This window comes from Macaca fascicularis, chromosome 5, assembly GCF_037993035.2.
Source record: "Macaca fascicularis isolate 582-1 chromosome 5, T2T-MFA8v1.1".
NCBI lineage: Eukaryota > Metazoa > Chordata > Mammalia > Primates > Cercopithecidae > Macaca > Macaca fascicularis.
Genome location: NC_088379.1, coordinates 152,932,300 through 152,952,618, shown reverse-complemented (window position 1 = coordinate 152,952,618; position 20,319 = coordinate 152,932,300). Strand labels below are relative to the sequence as shown.

General features: G+C 43.3%; 1 protein-coding gene across 11 annotated transcripts in view; it reads right to left on the bottom strand.

Annotated features, from left to right (window-relative positions):
- Positions 1–20,319, bottom strand: part of ARHGAP10 (Rho GTPase activating protein 10) — a 352,159-nt gene that overhangs the window by 13,266 nt on the left and 318,574 nt on the right. For all 11 annotated transcript variants that reach the window (XR_012435152.1, XR_012435153.1, XM_045391864.2 and 8 more), the window contains one exon: positions 12,972–13,131. Coding sequence is in view for 9 of the 11 variants with exons in the window: in XM_045391864.2 (XP_045247799.2) it covers positions 12,972–13,131 (160 nt within the window). In the remaining 2 variants the exon portion in view is untranslated. The remainder of the gene's footprint in view (positions 1–12,971; positions 13,132–20,319) is intronic.

Below are 20,319 nucleotides of genomic sequence, written 5' to 3'. Positions count from 1 at the left end.
AGCATCCCGGAAACGATGGTAGGCTAATTCAGTGGCTCACAAGCAGGGTAAAATTTCAGACCCTTCACAGTTCTTGACAGTATCATCATTGGGAGAACGAAAACACTCACTGGACCATTTTTTTCTACTCTGTGGTTCAGGGGAGAGCCCCACCTTTTTCCCAAAGAACATCTTTATAATAATAACATCTAAATAATAATTTATAACATCTAAATAATAATTAAAAGCTCATTATGTGCTAGAACATAATTAAATATTTTGAGAGTCCTTTCCTACCATTTCCCAAATTTAAACATTTTAAAAAATCTATTTACTGCCTTTTTTCTTGTTGTCCCTTTAACTACAGATTTTTGATTAGTAAGACCGGCATGAGCACAAACCACCAATTCTGTTTAATGCCAGCTACTGACCAAGTACAAAAAAGCACCTCAGTGCCACGAGTTTCTTGAAAGCCAAGTTGCAGTTTGAGAACATGGAGGAAGAAGTCAACTGTTCCTAAAAAGCTCAGAAACCACATTTACCAAGACAGAAATATAGAGAACTACTCATATCTGTTCGCTGTCTTCCCAACTTCACATGCTACACTGCAAAAGGCTTCTCCTAAAACAGGATTTCTCTCCATTTTCAGTATGGAAGAGCCAATGTCACCCTCCTTCCTTCTCATAGAAAGGGGACAAATAGAAACAAGAGTGTTTCACTAAAAGCAGATGAAGATTTCAAATTGCTAACTTGGAAACACATTCCTGAAAATACATAGATTCAAAGTCTACCTGACTGTTCCTGAGGCCACAGAGGCATTTCTTGTGTTTAGGCGAGGCGGGTGGAAGAGCTGGGAAGACAGTAAGCAGGGAAATATGCATTTGTGTAAAGGATGAGGAAACTCTCTTCTTTAAAAAGTCAACACTCTTGCTTGGAAACACGGGCCTGAATTTCGAGGAAAGACCTTGTAGCTTTCACGCGCAGCAGTGGGGCCAAACCCCAAAACATGGAATTATGACAGTGCTGTGTATGTGGATACTTTACAAAGTGTATTTTTAGAAAATGGAACAGATCAGCAGTCCATGCTGCTTCTGATTCAAACTGTGATCCAATCTCCTCCAGTACCAGACTCTATGCTCCATGCATATTAAAAACGCTCTGGCAGCGGCAGATCACAAACATTTCAGAAAGGGGGAAGGGAATAGGGGCCTTAACTGTTAAAACTCGACACCAGCTGCACCGATCAGCAGAGAACTCCTGCATCTAACAAACATTTCTTGCATAACATAGACAGGTCAGGCTTTGGGCAGCACTAGAGGCACAAGCCCCTGATTCCAGCCTATGTTAGCACTGAGTGCCATCTAAATTCAAAAGGGTACAGCGAGGAGAATACGCACTAAGAAAAGAAATGAATGCTTATTTGAAGTGACTAAATCCCCCAAATACCAAGATATTTCACTACAATTATACAATATGAGATCAAATCAGAAGTTTGCACTGCAATGAAAGATTCTAAACTCTCAGTTGCCAGGTCTCTGAGCAGAAACTAACACATTAGTGAAATGATCTTTCATGCCAGTCTGGGAAACATACAGCATAAGTCTAGAACAGCTGTCCTGGGCAAGAGTGTTTGAAAATGTTAATAAAGACAGAAGGAAATATTGTAGATCTGTATATTATGGGAAAATCTCTGTTCAAATAAATGCCAGTTATTCCTTAAGTGCCAGGAGAGGGAGAACTCCACACGCAAGCACACTGTTTGGTTCCACAAGAGCACACCGAGGGATAACAGCAGTGCAGAGAAACAAAGGCCTGTGACATGCAAGTCGCCATAACCCACGGGGTTGGGGGAGGAGGCCTTTGCTGCCCATCAGGAAGGTTCGGAGTAGACCCACTGGCTCATCATTTACGGTCTGAGGACTTCCTGTCAGGCCTTGTGCTAGTCCCTGGGGACACCCAGGCAACCGTGACACCACCTGTTCTCCAGCCAAGTGAGTGGAGAATGCCCAATTAATAACCATAATACAGGCACTGAGAGCCATGTAGAGAACTGCCCATGGTCCCTCAGAGGAAGAGTGGAGGGAGCACCTAATAACCAGGGGGATAGCCAGGAAGGACTTCCTGGAGGAGGCAGCATCTGTGTGGCGCTAATGCTGAAGCTGATGCTGCCATAGTCAACATCATCATCACCTCCCCACACCCAGGCTCATGCAAGGCACAACTGTGCAATCTAGCCCTGTGCTACATGCAACATGCAGGCACAGTTCACTTATTCCCAACCACCCTATTACTCCACATGACATATGAGAAGACCATCTCAAAAAGGTGAAAGCAACTTACTCAAGGTCCTGTTTCTAGTAAACCCTGTTTTGACAAGACAGCACAGATCTCAGACCCTCAAGTCCTCTTGAGTGACTGGAATGGAATATGGAAAGAACGGTGAGAGAGATGTGAGTACCGGGATATTCAGGAGGCACAATCATAACCTAAACGCAAAGAAAGGCCATTGAAGGATTGTACACATGCAAATTACAAATGCCTAAGACTCTGCCACTCCGCAGAGAGACCTGGGTGCCAAAGCTGCCAATGTCATTGCTGGCTGAGTGCCAGCTTGCAGTTTCTTCCTCCCCTAGGCTTGTTCCTCTTTTTGTCAATAGCTAGAGGCTATGCTGAGGAGGAAGCAAATGACTTAAGAGTGCTCCCCAGAGGTTGGCCCACAGTTGCCATCATTAGTCTGCACTTGGCGTCATCCACAACCGAAACTTGGCTGAGCAACTTAAACTCCCTCAGCTAAGGTGAAGAGAGTCATGACTCACCGGCTGGGTCACTGTGGGGTTTAAATGAGATAACAGGCGTAAAGCACTGAAGCACAGTAAGCAGTCAATAAACGAAGCCCTCACTATTACATATTTCTGGGTCAGACCTTACCTCTGATTTCTAGGGTTATACCATCACTAACCATTTAATTTACCAAAAGAGAGCAAATCAGCTATGCAAAGGGAAAAAAGTATGGCCATATTAGGTAGACGTCATCATTTTAAAAATCTAAAGTTGCCGGGTGCGGCGGCTCATGTCTGTAATCCCAGCACTTTGGGAGGCCGAGGCTGGTGGATCACGAGGTCAGGAGATCGAGACCATCCTGACTAGCACGGTGAAACCTCGTCTCTACTAAAAATACAAAAAATTAGCCAGCCGTGGTGGCAGGCGCCTGTAGTCCTGGCTACTTGGGAGGCTGAGGCAGGAGAATGGTGTGAACCCGGGAGGTGGAGCTTGCAGTGAGCTGAGATCGCACCACTGCACTCCAGCCTGGGCAGCAGAGCAAGACTCTGTCTCAAAAAAAAAAAAAAAAAAAAATCTAAAGTTGCTAATAGAAACATGACATCCTGGATTTGAGCTTGGAACAGAGAAAGAACATTATTGGAAAGACTGGTGAAGTCCACAAGAAGTCTGTGGTTTAGTTAACAGTACTGTATCAACACTAATTTCATTATTTTTTAACAAACATACCACAGTTCTGTCAGATGCTAAGGGCTGGGGACGGGGGTGGGGGCGGGAGGTGAAGAGGGGAAGTGAAGGGTCTATGGAAACTCTGTACTATCTTTGTAATTTTTCTGTAAACCTTAAACTATTCCAAAATAAAAATTTATTTTAAATGATACATTATAAAAAGAACAACCTCACATAGATTTTTCAGTCGCTGAAACACTAATGGCCTTTTGAAATTATAAACAAACATTTGGGGGCATCCAAAACCCATAGGGAAAATGTCTGGTTGGTTTAATGACAAGAAGAGATGTGTGAAGCTTACACTTAAAATCATCTGCACTCTCCATCTACCACCACAGTGGTAAACTACACTTCCTGAAGCTGGGTTTTAAGAAAGGTGGGCCCTTCCAAACAGACTTGTTTTGATTACTGATTAGCTAGAGATCGGCAAACTTATTCTGTAAAGGGCCAGAGAGTAAATACTTCAAGTTTGGCAGACCTTCTGCAACTACTCAATTCTGCTATCACTGTCAGTCAAAAAGCAGCCACAGACAAAACGTAAACAACTAAGTGTAGCTGTGTTTCAATAAAACTTTATAAAGACAAGTGGCAGTGGGCCACAATTTGCTCACCCCTGGATTAAATGGACCAGATAAGAAGCCTGGGAGGGACGTGGGGGTTGGGGGAGATGAAGGCAATTCAGATGGAGAATCCCCTCCGTCTTCACTGGTTTCATGGTACAGGGCTCCCTTGTTGGTGCCTGGGGCTGACCCACACGTACCCAGCGCTTTCCTGCAGCAGAGTCCCGCTTCAACTGTACGAGATCACCTCCCAGGCAGCAGGGAGCCAGCCAATACAGGAAGCCAGCATGTAAAAGCAGTAACTTGTTCACCTTTGAGAACAAATACCTTCTCCCTCCGTTCCCCCCAGATGGAGTCTTGCTCTGTCCCTCAGGCTGGAGTACAGTGGCGCAATCTCAGCTCATTGCAACCTCCGCCTTCCAGGTTCAAGCAATTCTCGTGCCTCAGCCTTCCAAGCAGCTGGGATTACAGGTGCGTACCACCATGCCAGGATAATTTTTGGATTTTCAGTAGAGATGGGGTTTCACCATGTTGGCCAGGCTGATCTCGGAACTCTTGACCTCAACTGATCCGCCTGCCCCAGTCTCCCAAAGTGCTGGGATTACAGGTGTGAGCCACCGCACCCAGCTGAGAACAAATATCTTTTGCAGGAAGTACGCGGTCAGGGAGAGGAGGAAGGGCACTGCAGGAAATCCCTCGAGCCCCATGAAGGAAGGCCTGCCATGTTTAACACTCAGTCCTCACCTTGTGTGATCCTGAGGCTCCTACATGGATTTCCTCCTCCAACAAGAAAGGACATCACCACCTAGTCGTCTGACAAGGTTCACTCCCAAACCCCACTCTCTTATAGCAAAAGTTCTTGGTTTTGCTGTAAGAGAACAGCTGCAGAATTCCATCTCTGACCAATCTTCCACTCAAAGAGTTCTCCTTGAATCCTATCTTCCTTCCATATGATCAGTGTGGAATCAGGTAAGAGGGCTGAACTTTAGCTTGCTAGCTGAACAGAAAAGGAACTGTAACTTCATTTCAGAAAATTAAGGGGCATTCGAGGTCTGAAGGTTATAGTGCTGCAGAGTCACTGACAGGAATGTTTCAACCAGCTGCTACCCAATGTGAGGGCTGAACATCTTCAACAGGGTCAAGCACAGCTCCAAAGAGACACAGATACTGTGCTCAGAAAAATCCACCAATTACTTACAAACAGATTTGTGGGTTATTTGTTGTAATGGGTGCGGTACCTGGGTATGCAGCTCAGCATAAGTTATAAATGTGGTTGGGTCTCAGTAGGCTCCCCATGCCTTGATCATGTGATAGCCAAGGGTCTATTCTCAGAGGCTCTGACAAAGCAGATCCCCAAAGCAAGACACTAGGAGAGGAGCCCCAGCTGAGTCCTCTGGGAACAAATACAGTAACTGCTAAAAACAACACAACTTCAGGTCAACATCTAGAGCTTCTCCAAGGCTAGAAAGGTTCTCTCTCTGAGCTATTTAGTAAGGAGATTATGTAACTGATGAACCAGGAAGTTGGGGTCAAGTTAAACTAAGAATATTGAATTACGTGCTCAGAGGAAAGGAAAATCCCAGCAGGTGGCTGCCTCCAGCTCTCAGGGGAGCAGTGATTGGGTTTTATTACATGTGGTATCTGGAAACCTCACCCCGGCCCAGAGGGACGGACGTTATTATTCCCCTTTTACAGATCATCTTGCTAAGCCTTGGTTTGCTTAAATCACTTATATAAGATCTTCAAGGTTGTAAGAAACGGAATGTGGATGCAAAGCCAGGCCTGTTTGAAATCAGTGATTTACCAATGTAAACGGTCTCGAACTTACAGAGAGCGCCCGTGAGGTCCTTACCTTATTTAGATATTGAGACACAGCCAATTCATGAACAGCAAATAATAAATTACAACAATGGCATCAAGTAAGAAAATCTTTAACAACAAAAACCAGTTAAACTAAAACCCAAAAATGACTGATGCAAGACTTAACTGTTTTTAAAGTCTTAAGTAGTGGGAAAGCTACTACAAAATTCAGACATGTCTTTATTTTGGGAAGTCATCTTTTCATGGTAGAGCTTTAAAGTTACATGGACTATCAACATTCTGACTTAAAAATAAAACCTCCAAATTTCAGCACCTGCAGCTACAGCACAGCAAAGGAAGACACGAATTAGGCCACATGCAAGTGCCAAGTACACAAAGCAGATCCCAAAAATACCCCAGCAAGCCACAATGGATGTGTATCAAAGCATGCAAGGGGACAGGCAGTCGGCATAGCATAATTTCTATACGAAGTTGGAGAGAAGAAATTCAAGAAAACATACAGGACAAAAGTTGTACCCCCAAACTGAATGTGAATAGACACTGTGATGGTAGATGGCCAAGTATACAGGCCCCGAGATTCACTTCCAGAGCGTTTCTGAAGCTGAAGGGAGACAACTGAATATCATATTACTCATAAAAAGATTATGGATGCTGCCTGGTTGCACAGATCAAATTTCCAAGTCCCTCCAGCGCTGCTGTGGGGGAGAAGGCCCTCCTCCCCGCATCTCAGCCAAGGTGTTAGATGATGAATTCGCAGCAACCAGATTCAAGTGTTTATTCCCCATAGATAATTATAAACCACAGCCACATGACTTAATGTAAGGTCAGTGTTTCCTCTTCAATCCAAGGGCACTGACCAGTTGACAGCCATGGCTGTTTCACTGGGTTTCAGAATCGGAGCAGGGTGGAGAACACCTGCAATTCAAACAATGTCCCCACATGCAACTGCACAATTTCGATTTCTACAGTAAAACAAGTCACTGGGCAGACACATGAGCGGTCAAACTCACCTGTCCTTTACTGCTTGTGTGGCTTGGGCCAATTTTCCTATGTCCTTTGTGCCTTCCAATCTTTAAAAATGACTATATATCTACCCCACTGGGTTGATGCAAGCATTAAGCGGAAATGTCATTTACAACACAGCTGAAACAAAGTCTGGTGGCCCATAATACTAAATGTTTCATGGTCTCTGAGCCTGGAAGTGCCAATAGGGTATCTAAAGATACTTTCTCTGCAGCCTCAACCACTAGCCTCTGCTAAAGCAAAAGGTTCTACTCCCTTGAATCTCCAGACCCTTAAGAGGTAGGGGAAGGAGCCAACCTCCGTGCAGCATTTAACAGGCTGCTGTGGGCTCACAGCAAGGCAGCATGCTCCTCCTGTTCATTTGGCCCTGTTCTGCCTTAGATTTGAGCTCCCTTAGACCTCCACTATCTAAGTGACCCTGCTGTTTACTTAGGTATGGTAACAGGTACTGGCTGCCAATTCATTCTTCACAGTACCCAGAATCAGAGACCACATCCTTCCACAACAAGGCACTAGGCTCTACTAGAGATCTCAGTGTAACCCACTGCATTCTGTAATCAGAGCCCACATACAAGTAAACAGAGTAAAGCTGCTAATCTTATTAGGAAATCATCCCCCTACTAACCAACAAAGATGAAGGAAGTTTTTGCAATGGGAAGTTCATTCCTTTAGGTTACTTATCACCCTCTCCTGACCTGAAATTTACAGAGCTTCCCACTCCTTATTACAAAAGCAGTATATGTTCATTTTGGTCAAGTTAGGGGGAAAAAAAAAGCAAATGTGTAAAAAGCACTTTTAAAAGATACATCTATTTTTTTTTTAAATAATCTGATTAAGATACCAACTTCTGGGGTGAACTGACCACCCTGGCCCTCGAGGAATGCTGGGTTGAGGAAGCCCTCTCCGAAGGAGGAGGGAGAGGGAAGAAGGAAAGACAGAGAGGGGGGAAGGGAGGAAGTGAAGACAGAGTTCGCCAGTGACTGCCACCCTGTAACTTCTCATAGCAACTTTCTCAGTGGGCGCCAGACTTCACAGAAATCTATTAAAAATGATCTAAAATGATTATTTTTCTGAACTTTAGGCAAATCATTCACGGTTTACTGTGGTATACTAAGCCACAAATCATATTTAAGGGGGGTACTTTGGTATCTCCCAGCAAAATTTATTGACTTCCTGAAAAGCAATCATGGAACCAACAGTCAAGTAATTTGAAATGCCAAGCAGTTGTCTCTGAGAAACCCCCATTCATTTGCCCAATTTAAAGGAAACAAGTGATTTCACTGACAAGAATAAAAATGGTTACCAGTGAGTACAAAGTATATGATGACATGCACAAGGCTGTATATGGGAATAGGAAGGTGTTATCTAGTGATTTTAAATAACTGACGTCAAGTCTGAGTAGGCACAAATCTCAGTGGCACAATGACAGCTTGAGGCACTAGCTGGGATAGATGCTTTAGGGATATCTTAACATTCAGGATAAATAAAGCCAAGCCTCTCAGTGGGCGGGAGAGGGGAATCTACTGCCCTCCTGGGCTGCCAGGGTACAGAGTGAGATGCATCTCAGGGTGCCAGCACCCCAAACTAGAGGGAGCTACTCTGAGACCATGCCATCTTGAATTTGAGAATGTGCTGGCAGAAAAGGAGGTGATCCTTTTCATTTGAAATCTGTAGAGGAAGCAGATAGCAATGCCTGATATTTCTTAAAAGAGATTCTCATCTGTGGCAGAGAATCTAAAAGGATTACTTGTCAAGGACCTGGCTCCATCCATTACAATAGAAGAAAACCTGTTTAGCAAAAACTACTTTATTGTGGGGAAAAAATGACTTTGGAACATTTGAAATACCTTGACCTATGATGTAATGTCCTCCAAGGAGACTGAGCTAGCAATTCTTCACTGGCAATGAAGTCACCCATCACCTTACTGAGTGTACAGGTAAGTAATAGCTACAGATTGATTGACTGCAATGAATAACACCCACAAGTCATAAACATCAGCAGAAACCCAAGGAATCCAATTCTGCTGCATTGTTTTCTACCTATCAGAGGCAACAGCTGCATTGACACACTGCCTATGTCAGAACCACGGCTGCTGTACATTTTCCTCTGCAAATTGTTTCCCAGTGGATGAGATTTTAGCATTTTTGTTCAACAGATCTACTGGGGCCCTATGTGATCCACATAAATTTGGACTCCATTCCGTAGGACCTGAGATCACAGTACAGGCATTGCCTCCTATTAAGAGCCCTGAGTAGAGTTTTAATGACCCCATAGCAACTTTGGCTAAAAGGGATCTTAATGAGCATTTACTTAGAACCTATCATATTTAATACTGTACAGCTGGTATGCAGAGATAAAGGGGAAAAAGACAAGAGAACACACAATGAGAACTTATAAAGGCTAAGGAAACAAAACAGTAAGGAGCAAATGGTAAGATTAATTGTGTGGAATTGCTAGAGGAAGAGTTTGTAATCTTTATAAGAAAGAAGATGAATCAGCCAGGCACGGTGGCTCACACCTGTATCAGCCAGGTGGCTCACACCTGAATCAGCCAGGCACGGTGGCTCACAGCACTTTGAGAGGCCCAAGCAGGCAGATCACGAGGTCAGGAGATCGAGACCATCCTGGCTAACAAGGTGAAACCCCATCTCTACTAAAAACACAAAAAGTTAGCCAGGTGTGGTGGCGGGCACCTGTAGTCCCAGCTACTCGGGAGGCTGAGGCAGAAGAATGGCATGAACCCGGGAGGTGGAGCTTGCAGTGAGCTGAGATTGCGCCACTGCACTACAGCCTGGGTTACAGAGCAAGACTCCGTCTCAAAAAAAGATGATGATGAATAAGAAACCAAATGTAGTAGCCTAAGAGACATTCAGTAACATACAGAAAGAAATGAGATTTCCAAAAGGTAGCATTTTTATAAATACATAATTAAAATAAGAAATTAAATGTTTACTAATAATTATGTAAATATCACAAAAAAGTTCAAAGAATATAAGATCCAATTCCTATCATTAAGAATTTTATGGCCGGGCACGGCGGCTCACGCCTGTAATCCCAGCACTTTGGGAAGCCAAGGCGGGTGGATCACTTGAGGTCAGGAGTTTGAAATCAGCCTGGCCAACATGGTGAAACCCCATCTCTACTAAAAGTACAAAAAGTAGCCAATGCGGTGGCACATGCCTGTAATCCCAGCTACTTGGGAGGCTGAGGCACGAGAATCACTTGAACCCAGGAAGTGGAGGTTGCAGTGGGCTGAGATCGTACCACTGCACCCCAGCCTGGGTGACGGAGTGAGACTCCGTCTTTGCCACCCCGCCACCCAACCCACGAAAAAAAAAAACCAATTTTATGATCTAGCTTGGGGTAAGGGAAAGTTTAGATAGACATGTAGAAACATTTATTCCACATAAATATCAAATAATACTAAAAGGCAAATATTAAACAATACTCAAAGGCGACTTGAATTTCTTAGCACCAAATAATGCGTATCAGCAGAAATATTGACAAGGGATCTCTCTAGAGGCTCCTTGTAGATTAGAGCATGGGGAAGACTTTCTGGAGGTGAAGATTAAATTAGACCGTGAAGATAGGTCAGGATTGGCTTGTGCAAAAAAGCACAATGGATATTTGAGGCAAAGAGAACCAAAGCATGTGGGAAGCACACACAGGCTACTGGGAGGCAGCAATGCAGGACCCTAGAAGAGTGTTTTTCTAAACAAAAGAGGTGGAGAAATCACTTATCCTAATTACACTCCTCAGAGAAGCAGCTTATACTCAGCACAGCCCTGGAAGCAGGCGAGGAGCAGCGGATGGTCTTCTCTATCAAGGCTCACTCATTGTCACCTGAAAACTCCTTAGAAAGGCAGGCTCTCAGGTCCCTTCTCAGACCTACTGAATCCTCAGCTCTGGGATGGGGCCAGCAGAGTGGGTCTTAGTGAGACCTACAGGGGGTTCTGGTGCATGCCCAAGTCCAAGAGGCACATACCTATATACAAACTTGCTAACATAATGACAAATCGTGACCGATACACACTCATCAGTAAATCCTTTAAAAGATACATAAGAAACATTTTAATATATACTTCAGAGAAACATAGATGTATTCCATCCATGGCACAGGAAAAAAAAAAAAAGAACAAGTTTCTGAAGTAGGAGAAAGTCTCCATCAAAAAAAAAAAATCTCCTCTCCAGGCTTGCTTCAACTACTCCCCCCAACCCCCTTTTTGGCCTCTCAAGGTTGGAGTGCTTTTCATGACATTTAAAAATGCGTATGAATAGGAAGCTAGGGAATTCACTCCTCATTTGATTTATGACCAAAAATATCAAGCCCTTCTTGTTTCAGGCATGGACGTGTTGTGAATTGAGTGTTGGCTGTACCATGGCTCATAATGTCACTTTTCTGCAGAACTACTATGGAAGAAAGATGACTGCCTAAACTGCACTCCACTGCCTGTGATATCCACTTACCGAAAGGCATAATTAGGGATCTGGTTTTCACTAAAACACACACATAAGCTAAATTCCACCTCAAGTGTAACCAGGATTATAGATTCTGGGTGCCTAGGTAACTACTGTTATTGTTGCTTGTAGTACTACGGTGAAACAAAATTTTTATTGTGGAAAAGGAACAGTAACGGTGACAAGCATACCTGAGTAATGTAGGATTTAAATCCACAATCCTCAGCATAAAAAATAAGCACAGATGAAAACATTGGCAGGAAAAATCTCATCTGGAGAATGTGTTTCCATACTTGGAGTCCCAGTTAGATTTTCAAAGTCTTCAGGTCACCCCCAAATTCTGGCATGCCAAATGTCTCCCAGCCTCTCTTAATACTTAATAAGTTCATAATCATTTCATGTGAATCCAGCAGTAACTATAAAAAGCCAAGTAATCTGAGGAACACTTTCCAGTCCATTTAAAGTCCCAAGAATGCCCAGCTAGGGTCAGATGACACCATTATCTATAATTTATTTTAAGCAACTTTGGCTTCAAAAAAAATTTTTTTAAGACTCTCTGGATGGGCTGGGCATGGTGGCTCACGCCTGTAATCCCAGCACTTTGGGAGGCTGAGGCAGGTGGATCACCTGAGGTCAGGAGTTCAAGACCAGCCTGGCCAAGACGGTGAAACCCCATATCTACTAAAAATACAAAAATTAGCTGGGTGTGGTGGCGAACACCTGTAATCCCAGCTACTTGGGAGGCTGAGGCAGAATAATCACTTAAACCCAGGAGGTGGAGGTTGCAGTGAGCCAAGATGACACCACTGCACTCCACCCTGGGCAACAAGAGCAAAACTCCATCTTTAAAAAAAGACTCTCTGGATGAATTATAAATGCATTTTTAGATAAAATTTGATTGACTAATCAAGTACTGTCTTGTAATTATTAGTGGAGTTTTCTCTTCTCTGAACACTTGTTTGAAACATGATGCCCTTTTGGGTTCCACATCACCACCATCCTGCCTTTAAACAGCCTTGGTCAACACAGCCAGACAAGCCCTCACAGGTTCAAGGTACTTTATTTGTATTAATATTATTCGTCCTAATATACTTGAGCTGATCTGCACATGCCTGGCACTAAACCAAACTGAGAAGATAAAATCAAACATGTCAACCATCACGTCTCAACTCTGCAGGACGCTATCGAGCAAAACAGAGCAGAATGCTAGCATACTGCTCTCAGAAATTCATGTAAGTAAAATATCATTCTATAGACAGTTTCAACAGTCTGTCCATCAGCATGCATTCTCACATCTCTAAAAGTCTGCATAACTAGTGGGGAAATATCTTGGGTGGGATAGTAACAAATTTCCTTTGCAGAATCCAAAACTGCCCAGGAATTGAACTTAGATCAGATTTGACATAGCATCCATCTACCCTTCCATACTAGAAACAAAGAGAGTATTCAAGGAAGGCTCTGTTTTAAGGACCCTTCTCCCTTTGGTGGCCCCTCTGATAAGACAATAAGGGTTCCTTGATGTAATGGCTTCAGCACCCACTGGTCACTGCTCATGGAAACTTCAAAAGGAACTAAGTCATGCCTTCCTCCCTTCAGCACCCAACAGAAGCATGGTGACTTACATAGTGGATGCCCAGTCTCCAAAGCTCCCTCCGTCTGCCAGAAGGTGGTTTTTGTCTGGTCCAGGAGGCCCAGGGAGAGCTGCAGTCACGGGAGACGGGGAGGAAAGTGAGTCCAGACTGCTAGTAGGGGTGTCCTCCTTGGAAGGGTTAGGACTGTCACCTAGGAGGAAAAAAAGGCATCGAATTTCAAACAAATACCAGAGAAGAAAACTCCACTAATAATTATGGTGTTACTTGATTTGTTAATCAAATGATAAAATTACATTTACAGTTCAGCCTGACAGTATCTGGGTGTCCTGTCTTTACATTTTTTTTTTTTTAATCAAAGATGCTTAAAATAAACCACAGATAATACACAGTGAGGAATGTTTTCCCTACAAAAAAACACAATGCTCAAAATCAGATAATGGAAGATAAAAGGCAAAATGGTGGCCACAATGACTTCCTCACTATAAGCAGTCCAGGTATAAACCAATGAAATCAAGAACAGCTCCAAGCAGCACACCAGCCCTGTGGGGTCCAACCTGTTCCTTTCTGGTCACCTATTGGTTAAGTCATTCTCAGTTGCCACTTACTGCATAATAAATTAGACAACTCTAAAAGAGCCTTGTCTTCTGAGCTGGTATCTTGGATTATAATTTCTTTTTTTTTTTTTTTGAGACGGAGTCTCGCTCTGTCGCCCAGGCTGGAGTGCAGTGGCCAGATCTCAGCTCACTGAAAGTCGCCTCCTGGGTTCACGCCATTCTCCTACCTCAGCCTCCCGAGTAGCTGGGACTACAGGCGCCCGCCACCTCGCCCAGCTAGTTTTTTGTATTTTTTAGTAGAGACGGGGTTTCACCGTGTTAGCCAGGATGGTCTCGATCTCCTGACCTCATGATCCGCCCGTCTCGGCCTCCCAAAATGCTGGGATTACAGGCTTGAGCCACCGCGCCCGGCCCTTGGATTATAATTTCTAATACCCCAACATTAAAATCCCACACATAGACAAACTTCCATTTCCCTTTGGACATCAGGGAGGGTACTACAAAAGAGTTAGGCTTTTGTGGTGATGGCACAGGATGAATTTAAACCGAAGCTAATTTTTTTTAAATGAGTTGCACAATGTATGCATTCACAGGGGACCATTTTATTAAATATGTTTAGTATAATATAATTTGTGTACATTATGGGCTTGGGTAGAAAATGCTGAAGATGGAAGAGAGAGCTCACAAGAGCAGTTATTTCCCTCTACTGGTCTTGCTTTCATGGTCCTCCCAGCTACTGTAAAATGCACCTGATCTGCACCTATCAAGGCTCGGCCCTTAGGCCTAATCCTCAGTCCCCATTAAATATTAACTGCTCCAGGAAATCCTGCAGAGGCAGCAATGTTCTATAAAGATAGCACTGACTTGGCCTTGAGTTTATAGGTGATGGTCCTAAACTGCTATGGAAGCAAATGTGACACATATAGAGGTTCATAACCCCAGCCCCCAACAGCTTATAGCTGATTAAAGCTTCATGTTTCCTCAGTCCCAGGCCCTAGAAACAGCAAGCAAGAACTCCAGCAACAGCAAGGACCTTGCTCTCAAAAAACATCTTAGATGGTTTTTTGTTTTTTTTTTTTTTTGTTTTTTTTTTTTTTTTGAGATAGAGTTTCACTCTTGTTGCCCAGGCTGGAGTGCAATGATGCGATCTCGGCTCACCGCAACCTCCGCCTCCCAGGTTCAAGCAATTTTCCTGCCTCAGCCTCCCGAGTAGCTGGGATTACAGGCATGCACCATCACACCCGGTTAATTTTGTATTTTTAGTAGAGATGGGGTTTCTCCACGTTGAGTCTGGAGTGATCCGCCCACTTCGGCCTCCCAAAGTACTGGGATTATAGGCGTGAGCCACCGTGCCCAGTCAGATGGATTTCAATTCTCCTAAAAATGAAGCACAGGAGAAATTCCAGGCTCTGATTAAGCTAGCTCCCCAGACTGTAATCTTGAAAACTGATTGTACAAAGTAATTCTTATTGACTCCTGACCCAGCTTACAATGAAGGGTTAAGAGAGAAAATCTTACAAACGGAGCTCTAGAACAACGGAATCCAGACAAGCAGGACTTGGAGATGGTGGTGATGGCTGGAAGAAGAAATTGTTTATGATGGGTACTGCGGGGGACACCTGGCGGACCCTGTGCAGAAGATTCTGATGAGGAAGAGTTTTCTGCATGAGTGCTGCACGCTAACCAGCTGCACCACTGGAACTCCAAAGAGTTTTCTGAGCTCTTTCTTTCGTAAGTGTGTTCCCAGGGAGGGTGGGGGAGATGGCTGAGCAAGAGATGAACCGTATCTCCACAGGGCAGTTCTTCTCCCTGTCCTGAGTCTATTTATAAAGTCTAGAAGACTCTACAATTGCTCTTTCAGTGAAGCCACTTTTTCCACAGTGCTTCACCACAAAAACGTTTAGCTAATTGGAGAAATTCAGCTCCAACAGAAGGGCCAATTTTCAGGCAAATGGACCAAAACCCACTGGTAGACCACTGCTATGATTTCCTTTTAATTTATTTTCTTTCTGGGATCCAGTCCACTTTGGAACAAAGACCACGTCATCCCCTGTGCCCAGCGAGCTCAACTCCATCCAGTTCTTTTCTATGAAAGAGCCCAAGTGCCGCGAGGGGGCTGGCCTCCAGCCTTCCCCGGCCCCTCCCTGTGTCTTTCATTCATCATGAGCAATGACTCCCCCCAAAATTAAGAGAATCTCAAATGGAACACCAGCACAGAGTCCAGAGTAAACCTGAACATTGACCAGGCAGACGGCTGCCCTCAGGGCTCAGCTAGACGCACCAAACTGTCATCAGTTCTGAAGCAGAACAGGATCACCTTCACAGCAAGTCAGATGCCAGCAGCTCCCTGGCTGCAGGAGGCTGGACCCAGGCCCTCAGTCCTCCCTGGGCTGTGTGCCCTGACGGCCGGGCAAGGCATGACATGGCAGAAGCAGCAAAGGAGAGTCTGGGACCGGTTTATTCCCTGACTCACTCCTACCAAGAGAAACCTGTCAATGAGAAGCAACTTTGGGGAACTGGAGACTAGGGGTTTAATGTTACTTCTGAAAGATGCCTGAAATGTTTTTACAACCAGATACAGCAGATCATTTACACTGCCTCTAATCCTTTTCCCAAGCAGACTGACACAGCACAAATTGTCATTCAACATATTAAATCACATTCTATTAAGAGAGTTTTCTCTTCCTTCCTGCCAAACAGTGGCAATCTGAACCCTCAAGTGAAAATAATATTGGTAGAAGGGAATGTTGACACAGGCTGATCAAAGGAGAAGATACCTCACCCCACTTTCCAAGTGTACAGAGTTCCTTCCTCCTTCACTGTTCAGGAATGAGTTTACCTACTTGAGAGAATCACTGAATTTGAGGGAGAATAAATTATCAGGTACATAAACATTAAATACTCACAACCATTTCTGAAACTTTAGTTCACCAAAAATCAAATTAGCATTTTTTAACTAGTATGAAAATAATAAAACTTAAAAAACATTCTATGTTCAACTTTTAGAATGAATACATATATATATGAAAAAACACATATACATTTTTCCTTATACATTTTTCATATATATTTATATATCTATATTTATACAACTAAATTATGTGAGAGAGGCTGTGTGTGTGTGTGTGTGTGTGTGTGTGCGTGTGTATTTTTTTTAAGAGACAGGGTCTCCCTATGTTGCCCAGCCTGATCTCGGACTTCTAGGTTCAAGTGATTCTCATGTCTTGACTTCTCAAAGTATTGGGATTACAAATGTGAGTCACCACCCATGGGGGGGGAATAAAGATTTTAAATCCCACGAAACTAACTTAAAATTGAGAATTAAAGTTAGATACACTCATTATTTTTCCCTATCATTTCTTCTGAGTGAAGAATCTCTCACACAATCTCTCCCCTCAGGTGTTACCCTTTAACAGGCATCTACAGACAAATCACCTCTGGATAAAAAGGGTGTTCCAGCGAGTGAACAAAAATGGTACCAAAGGATTTACGAACAGACTCTAAGACACTCACTGGAAAATGAACTACCGCCGATTAGAGAGAAAATGACTTCCTCGCAGCATCCTCAGATTAATTCCCACAAGGTACTTGCCAAACCCCTCCTCTCCTGATTCTTTTCTCCTTTCTCACAGCTGTCTGCAGCCATCAATTTTGCATTTCGCCATCATATACTGGTTTTATAACTTGGTTTAAGGTGTCCATTTCCCTTGTACATTTTGTCAGGGTGGAGACCATGTCTTGGTCTTGGGAAGCCTTAGAGAACACAAAGCATTGCCAGGCAATCCAGGAGTCATCAGGAAGTATGGCAGACTCACTGCCACAAGAAAAGCATGAGCATGGAGAGCCACTGCCTCTAGAAATTGAGAAGGGAAAAAAATCTGAAGACCCCAACATATTATCACAAAACCTGCACACAGTTTTGGATTCTCATCCTCTCCCGTTTTGAGCCACAAGCACCTCTAATCTGCTTTATTCACCCAACTAGCATTTACTGAGCTTCTCCTTATGTACAAAGGCACACCACAGATGCTGAATTACACAGATAGAGAAGCAGTCCCTAACCCAAAGATGCCCAGAGTATAATGCAGAAGACAGGCAAAGACAGACAAGGTGGTGTTTGCTGTAATATCGTTACGTCAAGAAGCTTTGAGACCCAGAAAAAGGAGTTTTCAAAGTTACCAGTGTCAGGAGCGAAAGACATGTGGGAGTGCAGCAACAGGAATAGGAAGAAATTATTGCCAGTTTCAAGGAAAAAGCCTCTGGTAAAGAAAATATCAAAACTGAAAGAACAGAAACAGGAGAGCATGTGGCCATTTTCAGAGCCACAGTAGTTGGATTTTGTTGGAGAACAGAGTCAAAGGCAGAAAGCAGGTGCATGAAGTAGGGTTAAGAACTTCGTATCTAATGTAAAGGCATACGAATTTACTCTGCAGACACTGGGAAGGTACTGCAGGGATTAAGCAGAGAAGTGATATGATCGGAGAATAGCTCCAAAATATATTCCGTTATGACAGTCATTAGAACTCAGTGAACAAAGGTGAAGGGTGAGAGAGAAACTTAAGATGAGCCTCAGGTTCATGGCTTGGGAACTGAGTATATGGTAGAATCATTAACTGAAATAGGGAATAAAAAAATAAGGAGCACATTGGATGAGGGAGATAATAAGACCAGTTGCAGGCATGTTGGGTTTGGGGTGTCAATAAAAAACCTAGGTGAGAGTAGCTAAGGGAGAGTTGGTTATACAACCCTAGAGCTCAGAAGAGAAGCCTGGGATAGTTTCACTGATCTGAAAGTCATGCACAGAGAGTTGAAGTCACAGCACTGGATGGATAGAACAAGGAAGAAGATGTGGAAAAGTAAAAGAACCTTGAGGAATCTTCCAGCCAAGAGAGCTGGCTGTTCTTTAAAGCAATATTGTTGTTGTTGTGTTGTTGTTTTAAATACAATGCAGTGTTCTTTTGCAAATATTTAGGATTCCTGCACAAACATCAATAATCATAAAAACGGAACACAATTGGCCAAGAGGACATGTCTTTGGTGATAGCTACTATATTCCCCTTAGTCTGATTTTTTTATGAGCCTGAGCATGTGGACAAGTGCTTTATTTTCACGATAGACTAAAATAATCTTCAAAGATTGGCAGAAAATTAGACCAAGAGGAGGAAACAAGAACTTGATAATTCTACCATTTCTAATAATTTAGAGGAGGTTTATATCTTATTTTAATCTATTGATAAGCTTTTACTTTAGGTAGTTTAACTTTTTTTGTTCTGATGATGACAAACTGTTCTCTTCATTCATTTTCTGGTCATTTCACTTGAATAGAACTGCTTTTGGATTGCTGGAAGGAATAAAGCTTCGGGCTTCCCTCCCATTTCATTCATTTCTTCTTTGTCTCCTCTCAAATATACTTCCTAACAGTTAAGTCAGAGATAGTTCCCCCCTGAAATCCCTTCCCTGCTGTTCTTCCACTTAGCTGAAGATTTTTTGGGCATGGTATAAAATCACAGACGGTTTCTGTTATTCCTCACAGATGGACCATCCCCACAGCAGCTAAGCTATCCCATGCTCCTCATTCTTAAACATCTGGCTTATGTATCAGCAGGAGTAAGGAAGAAAAAGAGAAGACAGAAAAGAGGAAAGAAAAATGCATAAAAAGAAAAGATCTAATATATTAGTTGAATTTAATTTAAGCAAACCTCACAGTCATGCATTTGGCTAGCTGGGGGACAGCTGAAACCTACTTTGGTACACAAATATTCTTCCTGTCAGGTCACAATAATCTTAGATACTTCTAATCATCAAGGAGTTAACAGGATCAAAAGAAAGTTTTGCTGAGAACAAAGTAACTGCACTTATAACACAGAAACACTTTTATTATAAAGTTCATTCAGAAAATGTTCAACCAAGATGGAATATTAAGGAGAAACCTACCTCTCCCTCACACAAACACCAAATAACCACCCCCCAAATTTTTTTAATAAATAAAAATATATAACTGCCCTGATAAACTTGTTACACATTTCTGTGGAACAGAAACAGAAAAGAAACATCCAGAGGGACCATTAATTAGCCAAAGGTTTATGGTTCCAAGACCAGCTGAAACCAACAGAACCACCTAGACATTTAAATCCTGCAGGGTTCTGGCCGGGCGCTGTGGCTCACGTCTGTAATCCCAGTACGTTGGGAGGCTGAGGCAGGTGGATCACCTGAGGTCAGGAGTTCGAGACCAGCCTAGCCAACATGGCAAAACCCAGTCTCTACTAAAAATACAAAAAACAGCCAGGTGTGGTGGTGCATGCCTATAATCCCAGCTACTCAGGTGGTTGAGACAGGAGAATCGCTTGAATCCAGGAGGTGGAGGTTGCAGTGAGCTGAGATCATGTGACTGCACTCCAGCCTGGGCAACAGAGCAGACTCTGTCTTAAAAAAAAAAAAAAAAAAAAAAAAAAGAACCTGTAGGGTTCCTAGTATCTATAATAACATACCAAGCATGGGGCAGAGGGGCTACAGCCAGGCTCTTCATGTGAAAATAGGGACTGGGAGAAGCCCTCCACCCTAGATGGAGGCCAAGAACCTACAAATAAGTTCCCCACTTGCCTGGGGGATGATTCGGCCTATCCTAAGGACAAGAACATTGTGCTGGCAATAATAGCACCTGGCTCTGAACCAGCACCTAGGTGACCCCAGTGGAGGCAATAATAGCCAGACAGCGAAAAGAAAGGGGAGAAGACGGATCCAACACGTCCTAACCATGCATAGACACAAAATATCGTCCTTCACCATGGACTTGTAAACTAGAACTGCTAAAAACAAAAAGAAAA